The sequence below is a fragment of the Trematomus bernacchii genome, unplaced genomic scaffold, assembly GCF_902827165.1.
Source record: "Trematomus bernacchii unplaced genomic scaffold, fTreBer1.1, whole genome shotgun sequence".
Lineage (NCBI taxonomy): Eukaryota > Metazoa > Chordata > Actinopteri > Perciformes > Nototheniidae > Trematomus > Trematomus bernacchii.
In genome coordinates, this window is record NW_022987702.1 from 109,215 (window position 1) to 124,060 (window position 14,846).

The 14,846-nt window shown below is 42.2% G+C and overlaps 1 protein-coding gene across 1 annotated transcript; it reads right to left on the reverse strand.

The window, feature by feature from the left end:
* Positions 1 to 2,800: 2,800 nt before the first annotated feature.
* On the reverse strand, positions 2,801 to 14,522 carry LOC117490103 (NLR family CARD domain-containing protein 3-like). Its single transcript, XM_034139689.1, has 2 exons — positions 13,926 to 14,522; positions 2,801 to 2,938 (listed from the first exon to the last, which is right to left on the reverse strand). Exons 1-2 carry the CDS (start codon positions 14,486 to 14,488, stop codon positions 2,881 to 2,883), a joined length of 621 nt encoding a protein of 206 aa, XP_033995580.1. The 5' UTR covers positions 14,489 to 14,522; the 3' UTR covers positions 2,801 to 2,880.
* Between the last annotated feature and the right edge of the window lie 324 nt (positions 14,523 to 14,846).

The following is a 14,846-nucleotide window of genomic DNA, read 5'->3' on the forward strand; positions in this document are numbered from 1 at the left end:
TGCAGTCTGGACTCTCCAGAAGATCTCTCAGCAGCTTCTCTCCTGAATCCTTCAGATCGTTGCTACTCAGGTCCAGATCTCTCAGATGGGAGGGGTTGGACTTCAGAGCAGAGATCAGAGCAGAACAGCTGATCTCTGACAACCTGCAGCCCCTCACTCTGAATAAAGAAAACATGATGAGGATAGAAATCAGTTTATAATCCAGTCAGATGTTCAGGTCTGAAATGTGCAGCTCATCATTACTGCGTCCTAATCAAGGATCTTTCCCTGAATTACAGAGACTGTCATTCTGTTATTGAGGATCATCATTATATCAGCCTTCTGGTTATTATCTGTGAGAACACGTCTAAATGATGGGAACATTAACATTTCTCTGTCAGAAAGTAAACTTTATGTAAAACTAATATTAGTTCAGAGGACCTCCTTTATTCAGAACATTTACTAAAGAAAACATACATTTACTTTAACAACTAACAGGAAGAATAATAGTTACTTTAGGAAACAATCAACTGTTATGACTGCAGACTACATTTAGAGACATATGAACAAAACAACATTTACAAACGTATGGATGTAATATATTCATGTAGAATAATAAACATAAACACATGAGATCTCCAGCAGTAACAGAGAGTCAGTGAACTGACCTGAGAGTCTGCAGTCTGCAGTCTGGGCTCTCCAGAAGATCTCTCAGCAGCTCCACTCCTGAATCCTTCAGAGCGTTGAAACCCAGGCTCAGATCTCTCAGATGGATGTTGGACTTTAGAGCTGAGATCAGAGTAGAACAGCTGATCTCTGACAAACTGCAGCTCTCCAGACTGAATACAGAGAACATGATGTAAGTTTATAAAACAATGTTCCTGTTTGAAATAACTCCAGGTTTAATAATCTGATCAGAGTTAAACAGGGTTTTAAAGGTGTCCTATCTGCTATCTTTAGGCCTATATTATGGGTCTCAGATATATACAAATTAGGGCTGTCAAGTTAACGCGTTAATAACGCGTTAACGCAAAAAAAAATTAACGCCACTAATTATTTTAACGCGATTAACGCATGTGTATTTTTTGTCCTCGGCCGCCCCGTAGTTTCAGAGCGCATCGAGTTTAAAATACCATCTACAAGCTGATGCTGACAGCCCCGCTCCTGCCGCCCGCTTGTGGCAGACCACACTTCCACGCTCACCGGCAGGCCCGGACTGGCCATCGGGAGGACCGGGAGGGTGTGTGTATGTGTGGTGCGACTCGCGCGAGCGAGGCACACCTTACGTGTTGTTGTTGTTAGCATCTGGCGCTAGCTAGCTGCGCTAACGGATATAAGGAGCTGTTTCAATGACATTTCGCCGACAACTGCGCCGAGCACTTGACTTTATGCAGGTAGCCAGACAGTGGGACATTGTACGAAAAGTCAGCACACTCAGCACGGATAGTACGCGCAACATGATTGCAGCGTCCAGGCAGCTCCCGTTCGAGCATATATGCCTTGAGCTGCACATAGCTCCAACGATCCATCAGTGTCTCCACATTCTTTCACACACACACACACACACACACACACACACACACACACACACACACACACACACACACACACACACACACACACACACACACACACACACACACACACACACACTATTAACAACTTGAAAATATCCCTCTAAGGTACATTTAGAACAGATAACAAATGTGCGATTAATTTGCGATTAATCGCGATTAATATTTTAATCGACTGACAGCCCTATACAAATATATAAAAACATGTCTATGATGTGTTTTGCTCAAAATACCAAACAGATCATGCATTTTAGAAATCCCTCATTTCCCTCTGTTCCAGCTGTTAGAGAAGAGCAGGTTCGGGTCCTTAGCTTAAAAAAAGAGGAGGGGGGAGCTAATGCCTGCTCAGAACTCTCCCAGCAGAAAGTCAGCTAAATGCTGCCGTGATGAAACTCCACATCATGTTCCAAACCACATCAAGGATTCTCTCTGAAACAGTATGGAGCTCAAACTCTTTCTCTCTCTCAGGTTTACCACAAGGTGACTTCCTTTTGATTTCCTGCTTCTTTACACATGCTCTCTCCAGTACAGGTTAGCTCTGAGTGTTAGCATGCTAATGTAAACACAGACCATATTACTTCCAGAACACGTCTCATTGTTTCTGACAGCAACGCTTTCTGATAGGCCCGTGGCGTGTAAAGCCCGCCCACATTTTAGTAATGTGGTCATGACGCAGCAAATCTAGATCAGCTCCGTTGTTCCCCCGTTTTTAGAGATGTGGGTACGGAGGAAAAGAGAGAGGGGTTTATTTCCTGACACTTTGTGAGTCTCCTGACACACCGGGGACACACCAGGGACACACCGGGGACACACCGGGGACACACGGGGGACACACCGGGGACACACCGGGGACACATGGTGATGTAGAGAAGACATCAGAGAGTGCATTTTGCATGATAGGTCCCCTTTAATGTCAGAGATGATGCAGAAACAATCCACTGATAATCTGGAACTTTAACTTTGATCAGATGTTTAACAACTCCTTCATCTCCCTCACAGCTCATCAGTACTGACAGCATCTCCACTGACTCATGGAGCACAGAGGGAGTCTGTGGAAGCTCAAACACTCTCCTTCACACATTCACCTTCTCTTTGTTATTCTGATCAATATGCAGTCATTAGCAAAAGTGGAAAAAACAATTGAAATGTATTTGTTCAAATTCAGAAAATGATAAACACAAACGGATGAAGTTCAGTCAGTGAACTGACCTGAGAGCCTCCAGTCTGCAGTTTGGACTCTTTAGTCCAGAGATCAGCAGCTCCACTCCTGAATCCTTCAGCGTGTTCCCAGTCAGGTCCAGATCTCTCAGATGGGAGGAGTCAGACTTCAGAGCTGAGGCCACACGACTTCACAGTGAGCCTCTGAGAGTCCACAGCGAGTAAGTCTATAATAACACATATATTACAACATGTGTTAAAAAAAAAGAGGAAAACATAAAGACCTCAAGCATTTGATGAAAAACATATTTGACATATGTTCTGATAAAAATGTAAATGATAGTGTCGTCTAAAAAACAAACATCGCTTATAGTGAAAACCACCCTTGAATGATGGGATCACTTTTGAACCTTTAGAGCCAATATAATCGAGGGGGAGTTCTTAATTCCATCTAAACATTACCTCTGAGGAGTGAGAGTGATGCGCACGCAGTTTGCCCAAACCGAAAGCTTCGTTACACTCAGTGGCGGCCGGCCCTAGGGGCGCTAGGGGCGCCGCCCCCCCCCTCTTCCCACATTAAAAAAAATATATATATATATATATATATTTATTTAAAAAATATATTTTTTATTTTTATTTTTATTTTTAATGACAAGGTAAATATTATATAATTGGTATCAGTAAAATGTATAATCTACAATAAAATCTCGTTTAAAATTGTGTTACGATGTCTAAAGTTACTGATAAGTCACATGTTTCCTGCCTGGCCTTGCCCGTGTACTCATTACTCCCTCTCGTCTGTGGCGCATATGCACAGCGCCCGACGACTAGGAGGGCAGCAGTGCAGCAGAGCCAACATTGTTGCTATCTTTAAACTATGCCGCCGAACATAGATTTCACAGCCAAATCAGCGTCGTCAAATCTGATGGTCACAGGCAGGGGCGCTAGCCTGGCCTGGACACATTCGGGGCTTCGCCCACCAGTGGGCGGGCGGCACTAGTGGCTTTTTACTGCAACACTTCCCCACATCGCACACACACAGTACACCTGCGACTGTTACAATAAAGGCTCGATAATTAGCTCACGGCATATAGGCAGGGGTAAAGTGGTATTTTTTTATGAGTGGGGGGCAGACCTCACCTCCTCTAGGGGGGTCCGGGGGGATGCTCCCCTGGGAAGATTTTTTTTTAAATATTGAAGTTAAAAGCATCAATCTGGTGCACTTTGAGAGCAAAATGAAGAGATCTATGGATACCTCTCTCAGCACCCATATGAAACAGAACTGTAAACAGATGTACTTTTTCTTTATGGATATTTTACTAATCACTCCCCTTTTAAACTCTATTCTTGTTTTACTGCCATATAGTATTTCATAACTGTTTTCCCTTTATTCTCTTATTTTTTTTATAACTATAATGATCATATGAAGGTGTGCCGCGGAAATAATCTTTTGAATAATTTGTGACCAAACAGTTTGAGACCCACTGAGAATAACTTAGACTAAAGTTAACTATCTAAACACTCAGAGAGTCCTTTAGCTCACCTGAGTCTCTCAGTCCCTGAGAGGAGAGTCCTCTCCTCTCAGTCTGAGAGGAGAGGACTCTCCTCCAGCTTCTTGTGGAACAAACAGCTCCTTATGTCCGTTAGTGCAGCTAGCTAACCAGATGCTAACAACAGGTCCCTGCTGGCAGCGGTCCCTCCCTCCCCCTCTCTCCCTCTCTCTCTCTCTATCACACTAAATGCGCTATTGCCACACACACACACAGAGCCGAGCTTGAATGACACAAGCACACGTTTATTTCCATGCAACTCTCTGATTGGTCTGGTGTCATGCCTCTGTTGCATTCACTGAACACGGGAAATTACAGTGTTGCCGTCCTCTCTTGTGTCATGATGAGGTTCACGTAAAGCACGGTTAATGTATTATATTATTGAGGGAGAATTGTCCGGGGCTACAGAAAAAACATTCGGGGCTAAAGCCCCAGATGCCCAGGCCAGGCGACGCCACTGGTCACAGGGCTCCTACGTGAGCGCCCGGTGCAGTCTGTGAGTTGTTTGGACTCGTATCCAAGGAGGCAAAACAGGAAGCTGTCATACACTCTGGAAGCTACCATTAGCAGCTAATGAAAACTCAGTTTTTGACATAAAAATGGAATTATGGATCATCAATCATTTTTCAAAGTGACAGACACATTGGATTAACCTATGGATTAACCTTCAGCTGCGTTTTTCTCGTTTTTGATCAGAATTGTTATTCTGCAAAAGGTGAGCATATCTCCATGTTTTGCTACCTAAAGCTACATCGTGTGATGTCTGTATTTGCTTCCCCTGTCGCGAGTTCTGATCGCTCAGTGATGATACTTATATTTCTAGAATTTGTGGAATCTCAGTTTGTAAGCTTGTTTGTGCATATCCGATAAGTATATCGATTGATTTATACCTAGAGTGCGTTATCATTTTTTCGCTCAGGGCTCATTTAGACGCTTCTTGTGAGACTTGTGTTTTGTTTCGGTAAACATGGTTCATATCAGATGCGTTTCCTCTGAGTAGGACACAGGAATAGTTTATTACATTTTAACAAGCCCTGAGACACAGTTTCGTGAGAGAAAAAACGGGGGGAAAAAGCCCCTTAACAGGTTAAATGGGAATTAAATCAGTGTTCCCAAAGCCCCGGTGTTCTGCAGTTTGTGTGGGCCTACTGTACTGTTGCACAGTTTATGCTGTAGAAACTATGTCCAGGACAAGGTGTTTGGAAGTTTTGGAAGATTCATAGCTCTAACCACACTGAAGTTATGGAGGTATTGATCAGTCTTCTCATATTTTTAAGCCTCAAATTGTCCTTCTCCCCCCCTCTAACATCACCAGAAGTCATGATTTAAGGGGTCTTTTCTCAAAAGAAATTACCGGGGGAGCATCCCCAGGACCCCCCCTAGTATTGTTTGATCACCATTTCCACAGCCTGAAGGAAAAAGATATGATTCTACACTGTATTGAAGTAAACATGTATTGTTTGAACGGGTTTTGATAATCACTTAGAAAAAGAATGTTATTCTCACTTTTAAACTCACTGGCTCAGAGATTCTGTGTTTCACACACCAACATTGATCCTTATCACCACTAAGAGCCAGATGCTGTTTCTAAGTCGTTAAAGACATCGTAAAATAGGAAAAGATCCCCTGGGAAAGGAATGTAGAGTAAGATAAGGTAAAGATAAACATTGACTTTTGACCTGGGGTGGCTTGGGATCTCACATGCTGGGCAGACCTCTGATTGAACCAGACCAGAAGCGAATCCAGCCAGTCAGGGCACTTGGGGGAGGTGGTCAGTTTAAACAGCTCCTCCCCAGGGGCTCTCTAATTCGCTTGGGAGAAAAGTGGGAAGGAAGAATCGACAAATCTCCGCCCCAAAGACAGATAGAAATACTGATGTTTGTGTGTGTAAAATTGCTTTTGGGTTTGGTGAGTTGGTTTGATCCCGATATCTGTGTCCGAATCGCATCACAGACCTGAAGTCCAATTTCTTTTTGGTTTGATGAGTTGGTTTGATCCCGATGCATTTATCCGAATCGCATCACAAATCTAAAAGCCCGGAGTACCCGGAGTACTCTGTATAACTTGTATATGTGTTTGGTTTCCTACTAGAAGTAAACTCAGATAATTTGTTATAACTTTGATTCCGGTGTTTTCAATTCCTTTCTTAATTTAATAGAGATCCAGCCTCATCCAACGAACGGCGCGTAGCAGAGGTATTCTACTCCAACAAGTGGTGACTCCCGACGTTTGTGAGCTGATCTCTAGAAAGGAACACCGATAGCCGGGGGACAGAATCCAGTCCAGGGGGAGGACACAGAGATACTGGTGACAACTAAACCAATGGCCATATACAAAAGGTGAGCAGACACCTGTTTTGATTATCGAAAAATCTGTGATTGATTATACTAAAAAATTTAGAGTTGTCAGCAGCGTTCTCAGTGTTTGTAGTCACGGTGGGAAATACAATACATATTCTAGTTAAATTAGATTATTAGTGCTTAGAGAAGGGTATTCAGTCCTGGATCTAGAGCAAATATAGTGTTTGAGTGTGGCGGGTAGATCCCAGCCCTTCACTCACTAAATACGAAGGCTGCAAGGCTAGAAAAAGAGGGTTAAATTCCCCGCAGATCATGATAAGATTGATTAATGCGGTTACCTTGCAGCGCTTTCATTAAAGACTACAAAAGGTGTAAAAAAGGGTTGCATTCCCCGCAGATCATGATAAGATTGATTAATGCGGTTACCTTTCGTGGTGCTTTAAAATGTATAAAATGTCTGTAATTGTTATATGGTGGGTGATAGAGGAGGAGAGAGACGCGACCTCCAACTAATTATTTGGAACGACCGTATCTCATCACAAAACTGTTGTGGGGATAATCAGGCTCATTAAACGTGACGATAAAGAGATTTTGTTGACTGAGTTTTTAACTCTTGACCTGAAGTCGTAATCACCGTGAGGAGATTGTAGAAGCCTACTTCTGGAAGTCACGCTATCTGTTGAAATAAACATCGCACAATAAAAATTTGCCTGAATGTGATATGATAAGGTATGAGAAGCTCTGTGTGATTTTTTTAAAGTCAAATCTGTGTAATACTTGAGAGACAGAGAGCAACGAGAAGGTGGTATAATGTCTGAGACCCTACCTCCACCCTAAGGAGATAAGGGCTCACAAATGCCACTTATGAGTATCCCATCTAATACTCCTAAAGGAAAACACATTGTTAGACCTGATATTCAGGGAAAAGGAATGTTGGAAATAGTAATGGAAGATATTGAAAATCTTAAACTGGATCAACCAACCATGTTAGTGAACCCTGCTAATATGGAGCTAATACATGTAGAAAGAGTAGCAGCAGCTCTGGCAAAGACAATAGGTCCTAGCATGCAAGCACAGAGCGATAATATGATAAGGGCTATTAAACTGACCCTTTTTGGAAATGGGATTTTCCGTTACATAACGGAAGACTCAATTCAGGCCTTAAAGAACGCTTTACAAACAAGTCAGGGAGTGTTAAATGTGGAGCTATGTTGCTCAAAAGGAAGCTTACGCTTTTGGGAAGAGATCTCCCTTTCTCTGTCCTGAGGTGCTGCAGAATCAAAGCAGCATACAGGGTCAAAGACAGGCTTGACCTCTGGAGAGGAAGAAAATCTAAATCTGAACAGACCACAGAGCCCATTAAAAGGTTTTATGGCCTCTACACTGAGAGGAAGATCTGGAGATTGTAAGGAACTCTCCCTGAATATCCACCCCCACACCATTGAGGGGAAGAGTGTTCCTTTCACCAATAAACGAATCATCTCTTAACCAAGTCAGATTTCAAAATAGCCATACCTCAAGTTGTTAAGAAAAGAGGGAGATTCAAAAAGTTATCAATAATTGCCCAGTATATTAAATAAATACAAACGGACACGTATCAATATAAGTCAGATAATGTAGACGAGGTCAATCGTGGAAGAAGGCTGACATTTAATGCCTGATATATAAGTAATAGTAATAATAAATAAATAGCTGATATTAAATAACTGATGTATAAGGCTCGATGTTTCTGAAAATAAGAACACCGTTAACGGCGTTCTATTTCAGTAAAAGGGGGAAAAGGATAGGATATACATCAGACAATATGTATGTGAGATTATTACGTTTTTAGGAGAAATTTATCAATTTAAAAATACTAGTTATGGTATTTTTTGTTTTGTTTTATTTGTTGCTTTTAAGAGAAATTGATACAGTTAAAATAATCTAGCTTTGGTTATTTTTTGTTTTGTTAGTTTGTTCCTTTTTTGTTTTATTTTTATTTTTGTTCTATTTTTTAATTTTATTTTTATTTTTTATTTTTTATTTTTATTTTTTATTTTTTATTTTTGTTTATTATTTTCTGCATAGTCTCTTGTCCACACTCCAGTCTAGTTGGTGCCGCCAATAAACACTAAAGAAGTAGAAAAGATGATTTCAAAACCATATTTCCAGCAACTTAAGGGCTTGGTATGAGACTTCTCCACACAGGCTGCTGACGTCAAAAGGGGGACCCGAGAAACACAAGGCCAACACAGCAGATTACGTCTGGTTGGAGGGGACCTCCCATGCCGTTCGCCTAGATGGAAAGGGAGACAACTGGTACCACTGGAGCCAGTCTGCGGTCGGGAAAAACACCTGCGAGGACCCTGGACGACATCAGGACAGAGTTGGCCCTCGTCGCGAGGACCCTGGACGACATCAGAACAGATCTGGCTCTCGTCAAGGCAGTCGACCCAGGAGGCGCCATCAGCGGGCCGGAGGAGGAGGATCGGGACATCTCTCCAGCATCGACCCGGAAGCCGCCATCAGCGGGCCGGGGGAGGACAATCAGGCCACATCTCTCTAGCAAGCACCCCAGAAGCCGCCGTCAGCGGGCTGGGGGGACGAAGATATGGCAAACCAAGACGGCACAGGGAACTCCATTTCCCGCTGAAACAGGTTGATATAGCCGGTGTGGAACTTTGTCTGAACAATCCATTTTTTTTTTGAGGAACTTTCAACTTTATTTTTATATCCCACAATATAAGGGATTGGTATTTTTTATTCTACAGAACTATGTGTTACCAAAAGAGGGAAAAGTATGATAATGTCTTTTCTAATTTCTGTGGCTACTTTTATTGCCATTTTAGTGACATGTGGTTGTTGTTGTTGTGTGCCTTGTATCTGCTCACTGTGTGTTAGACTCATCAGTTCCACCATTGAGGGAAGAGTAAAGATGACTCAGCTGACAAGGACTTTGCTTTTTAGACATATTTTATTCTCCCTCCACTGTCATAATAAGTTGTTGTTGTGGACTGTTCCTAAAGGTTTAAAGTGCTCTATATCCCAACTTCTGATGGGTTTATATAAATGTTGGGACAGACACAGTAAGAAGAAAATTGACAGTGGTAATGTTTCAAATGCTATATGTTGATCTCGTGAGGTGAGATCAAAAGAGGGATTGAAGGAAAAAGATATGATTCTACACTGTATTGAAGTAAACATGTATTGTTTGAACGGGTTTTGATAATCACTTAGAAAAAGAATGTTATTCTCACTTTTAAACTCACTGGCTCAGAGATTCTGTGTTTCACACACCAACATTGATCCTTATCACCACTAAGAGCCAGATGCTGTTTCTAAGTCGTTAAAGACATCGTAAAATAGGAAAAGATCCCCTGGGAAAGGAATGTAGAGTAAGATAAGGTAAAGATAAACATTGACTTTTGACCTGGGGTGGCTTGGGATCTCACATGCTGGGCAGACCTCTGATTGAACCAGACCAGAAGCGAATCCAGCCAGTCAGGGCACTTGGGGGAGGTGGTCAGTTTAAACAGCTCCTCCCCAGGGGCTCTCTAATTCGCTTGGGAGAAAAGTGGGAAGGAAGAATCGACAAATCTCCGCCCCAAAGACAGATAGAAATACTGACGTTTGTGTGTGTAAAATTGCTTTTGGGTTTGGTGAGTTGGTTTGATCCCGATATCTGTGTCCGAATCGCATCACAGACCTGAAGTCCAATTTCTTTTTGGTTTGATGAGTTGGTTTGATCCCGATGCATTTATCCGAATCGCATCACAAATCTAAAAGCCCGGGGTACCCGGAGTACTCTGTATAACTTGTATATGTGTTTGGTTTCCTACTAGAAGTAAACTCAGATAATTTGTTATAACTTTGATTCCGGTGTTTTCAATTCCTTTCTTAATTTAATAGAGATCCAGCCTCATCCAACGAACGGCGCGTAGCAGAGGTATTCTACTCCAACAAGCCCCACCTAAAATATTTTCCACCAGCCGCCACTGGTTACACTCTATATGAAAAATACTTTTATTGCCATAAATATGATGATGGATTATCAGTAATCATTTCAAAGTGACACAGAGACATTGGATTAACCTTCAGCAGCGTTTTATCGTTTTAATGCCATTGAACTAGGGATGTGCATCTCCATCACTGAGGCCGATACGATGCGCATCTCGATACGCTACCAACAATACGATACATTAACGATACCTTTGAAACACCAGGCGATGCGATACGATACGATTCACCCCTGTTGCGATACAGTTCGATACGATTTGATTCAACATTATGCGATACGGGGCGATACGATGCGATTCAACACGATGCAAAATAATGATACTTCAATATGGTACCACAGAGGATTTTGTTGTATTCCTTATATGCAGCAAATCATACATTAACAAAAAAGTGCTTCACATATTTGCTTCTCTCTACTAGTACTGCACATCCCATCATGCTGTTTCTTTTTTACCTTAAAAGTAGTAGTGTAGTAGTGTTCTCTGTCTCCAGAGTACAGTTCAATGTTATAACACCTCACAGTTAAACAATTTAAGGATGCCCAGGATTAACAATGTGCAAATAACAACTACCATAGTGCAATGCACATACAACTGCCAGCCTGATGTGCTTAACACTCATTCATAGGCTAACTCACCAGTGAGCAGAAAGCAGTGGTTTCTATAGGAACAATAAAGAAAATAACCTTTCACAAGCAGGTATTTCATAACTGCTTACAGTAAGGAAGACATTTAAACTATTATTGGCAGTCACAGTCTGTTGTAAACTAAACACCACTCTCTCTGACAGAACACCTCACTGAGTGATTGAACTCATATGTCTAACTTTCAGGTTTCTCTTTTCAGCCGCAGACCCCATGCTGCCTCTATGTGCGTCACTAAGTTCCTCGTACTACTTGTGTACTTTAAGTTGACCGTCTTTCTTGAAAAATTAGAAGTGTTGCCAAACGTTTGATTTGTAGGTATTTTTCGGTGCGCTGTGTTTCTCTTTCTCCTCGACTTCCATGTGTGTTGATAACTGAGACTCTCGGCCTCCGTAGTGCGAAGCAAAGATCAAAGATCGTCTCTGCTGAGTGCTGACAGGATGAGAGGATATTATATGAATGAATCGTTTTTTTTACCGATGTAAAGACGCTACAATCGATGCATCGCGAGTTCAACCCAAACTGTAGCCGATGTGCACTCTTTCAACCGGTGCACTCTTTCAACCGGTGCACTCGCATCTTGAACGTTTATGCCGGTGCACCGATGCGAATCGGTGAATCTTAACATCCCTACATTGAACACAACTTTTGATCAGAAAACAGCAAAGGTAAGACTATTTGCCGTTTTGGCTCAGTAAAGTGAAGTTGTGTGTCTTTGTGGCTTTCGCTGCGGTGAGTTTTGGTCACACCGTGATGATACTTATACCATTGGAATCTGTGGAATCTCAGCTTTCATATAGTATCTAGTTTGTGCAGATAGCATGAAGTATAACATATCTCTACCGTGAGTTCTGTGCTAAGTCCGTTAGCATTTTTCCGCTTAGTGCTAATTCAGAGGCTTGGTGTTAGCCTTGTGTTTCGTTTAGCTAAAATGGTTCATATCGTCAGGTAGCTGAGTTTCTTCCCGTTAAGTGTGTATGACACATTAATAGGGTGTTAAATGTTAAGAAGCCCTCCCAGAATACGTAAATCTATTCTTCAAAGATGTAGACTTAATGCTGGACTGTCTCTCCCAAACTTCCAATTATATTATTGGGCTTCACTCATACACATGATTTCATTTTGGTCAAAATCAATGCATCCTCCATGGTGTAAGTTAGAGGCACATCTTGTGGCTCATCCTCCGCAATGGCGCTACTTACCTCTTCTATTCCCACCAACCTCTCTGGCTATACATGTAACCCTGTGGTGAGTTCTACTCTTAGAATCTGGTACTCATTTATTTCAAGTTTACTTCTGCATCCACTTTAGCTCTTTTATTGGGAAACCATTTATTCCGACCTGCCTTATCTGACCCCACTTTCTCTGTATGGCATGAGAAGGGCCTGAGGACTTTTAGAGAGCTTTATAAGGATAATACTTTTCTTAGTTTTACAGATCTATCATGTGAATTAGAACTCCCACAGTCTCACCTTTTTCGTTATTTCCAAATTAGACACTGTACCAAATCCCTGTTTCCATCCTTTCCCTCTCTACCCCCATATCAAATATGGGATGAGGTTCTTTGTTCTGATCCCCTTCAGAAGTCACTTATTTCAAAAATGTATAACAAACTCCTGACCGATGACAGCTCACACACCACTAAAATCAAGGCTGCCTGGGAGGCTGAGCTGGGTGTGAACTTAGATGATCACTGGAAGGACACTGCTCTTAAAATGATTCATACAAGTTCATCCTGTGCTCGTCTCACTCTCATACAGTTCAAGGTGCTGTACAGGGTTCATTTCTCAAAGGCACGACTGTCACCAATATATCCCACTGTTATTGACATCTGTCACAAATGTCAAGCCTCTCCCTGCAACCTATCCCATATGTTCTTCTCCTGCCCATTAGAAGTTTTTTGAGGATATCTCAAAAATACTCTCGCTCACTGTGAAAGTCTGTCCACATATTGCCATATTTGGGTGCCCAGAAGATTACAATAGATACAACTCGGGGCAATTGGAAATTCTGGCATTTACTTCGCTATTGGCAAGACGACTTCTTCTTCTTCACTTCTTCAAAAAAGCTCCTTCCAATGCTAAGTGGTGCAGCGATGTTATGTCTTTTCTAAAATTGGAGAAAATTAAATATTCCTTAAGAGGAGAAACCTCTATGTTTTACACTAAGTGGCAACCCTTCTTAACCTTCTACCAATCTCTCGCATTTTTGTCTACAGATTAATGGACACCCCCCCCCCGCCCCCGCTCCCTTTCTTCTTTAATATGTATTTATATTTATTTGTTGTCTTTGTATAGTTTTAGTATTATTATTTATTATTTTATTTATTTATTGGTTTAGTTCTGTTAGTCGGTACATCACTCCCTTATATTTGAGCTATCTGGTCTGTTTGAGTTATGAAGGTGGCTTAAATATTGTATGCCCTGTGAAAATCAACTATGTATAGCTTGTCAATTGATGCACAATAGTAGAGACTAAATCGTTACTAGTAGCTTTGAACTGTGGTCCCTATCAATGTACCAAATGTCTTTAAGAAGCCCTGAGACACAGTTTCGTGCAAGATTGTTGTGTTTGCCCCAGCCGGCGGGGGCAATCGGGCTAAACAGGTTAAGACCTAACTCTGTTATTGGTGGGAAATGATATAGATATATAGATATCGTGTTTATTTGAATAATTAAACTTCTGATCCACATTAGTTTACAAAGTTAATCACATCTGGACTTACTTGGCCTTCCTGCAGTTCCTCACAGCTGGAATCAGTCTCCCTCGTCCCTCAGCTGATGTTTTGTACTTCGTCAGGTCCAACTCATCCAGAACCTCCTCTGACATCTGCAGCATGTAGGCCAGAGCAGAGCAGTGGATCTCAGAGAGTCTCTCCTTTGATCTGTTCTCTGACTTCAGGAACTCTGTGATCTCCTGATGTACTGAGTGGTCCTTCATCTCTGTCAGACAGTGGAAGATGTTGATGCTCCTTTCAGGAGAGATTTTTGTTCTCATCTCCTTCAGGTTGCTGATGGCTCTCTGGATGGTTTCTGGACGGTTGTCTGTGCGATCCAGCAGGCCTCCTAACAGTCTCTGGTTGGACTCCAGAGAGAGGCCGTGGAGAAAGCGGACAAACAGGTCCAGGTGGCCATTTCTACTTTGGAGGGATTTCTTCATGGCTCCCTTTAGAAAGACATCCAGGGATGGGTAATCCTGATCACTGTTTTTACTGTTCTTATAGGGCCAGTCTCTCTTCAGGAAGCTCTTCAGTACCGCTGTGTCTCTGTTGGTGTAACAGTGCAACATGTAGACTGCAGCCAGAAACTCCTGAATGCTCAGATGAACAAAGCAGTAGACTGTTTTCTTGAAGATCACTCTCTCTCTTTTGAAGATCTCTGTACAAACTCCTGAGTGCACCAAGGCCTCTGTGACATCAAGACCACAGCGCTGCAGGTCTTCTTGGTAGAACATGATGTCTCCTTTCTCCAGATGTTCAAACGCCAGCCTCCCCAGCTTCAGAAGAAGCTCCCTGTCAGCCTCCGTCAGCTGCTGTGGACTCGTCTCATGTCCCTCTTCATACTTCTGCTTCTTCCTCTTGGTCTGGACCAGCAGGAAGTGTGAGTACATGTCAGTGAGGGTCTGGGGCAGCTCTCCTCTCTGGTCT

Bases quoted from the DNA above. Each gene is read 5' to 3' on its own strand.
- LOC117490103 (XM_034139689.1), bottom strand. From the start codon at position 14,488: ATGTTGCACTGTTACACCAACAGAGACACAGCGGTACTGAAGAGCTTC. The intron at 2,939-13,925 runs GTAAGTCCAGAT...GTGTTATTATAG, and splicing joins AGGAACTGCAGGAAGGCCAA to ACTTACTCGCTGTGGACTCT.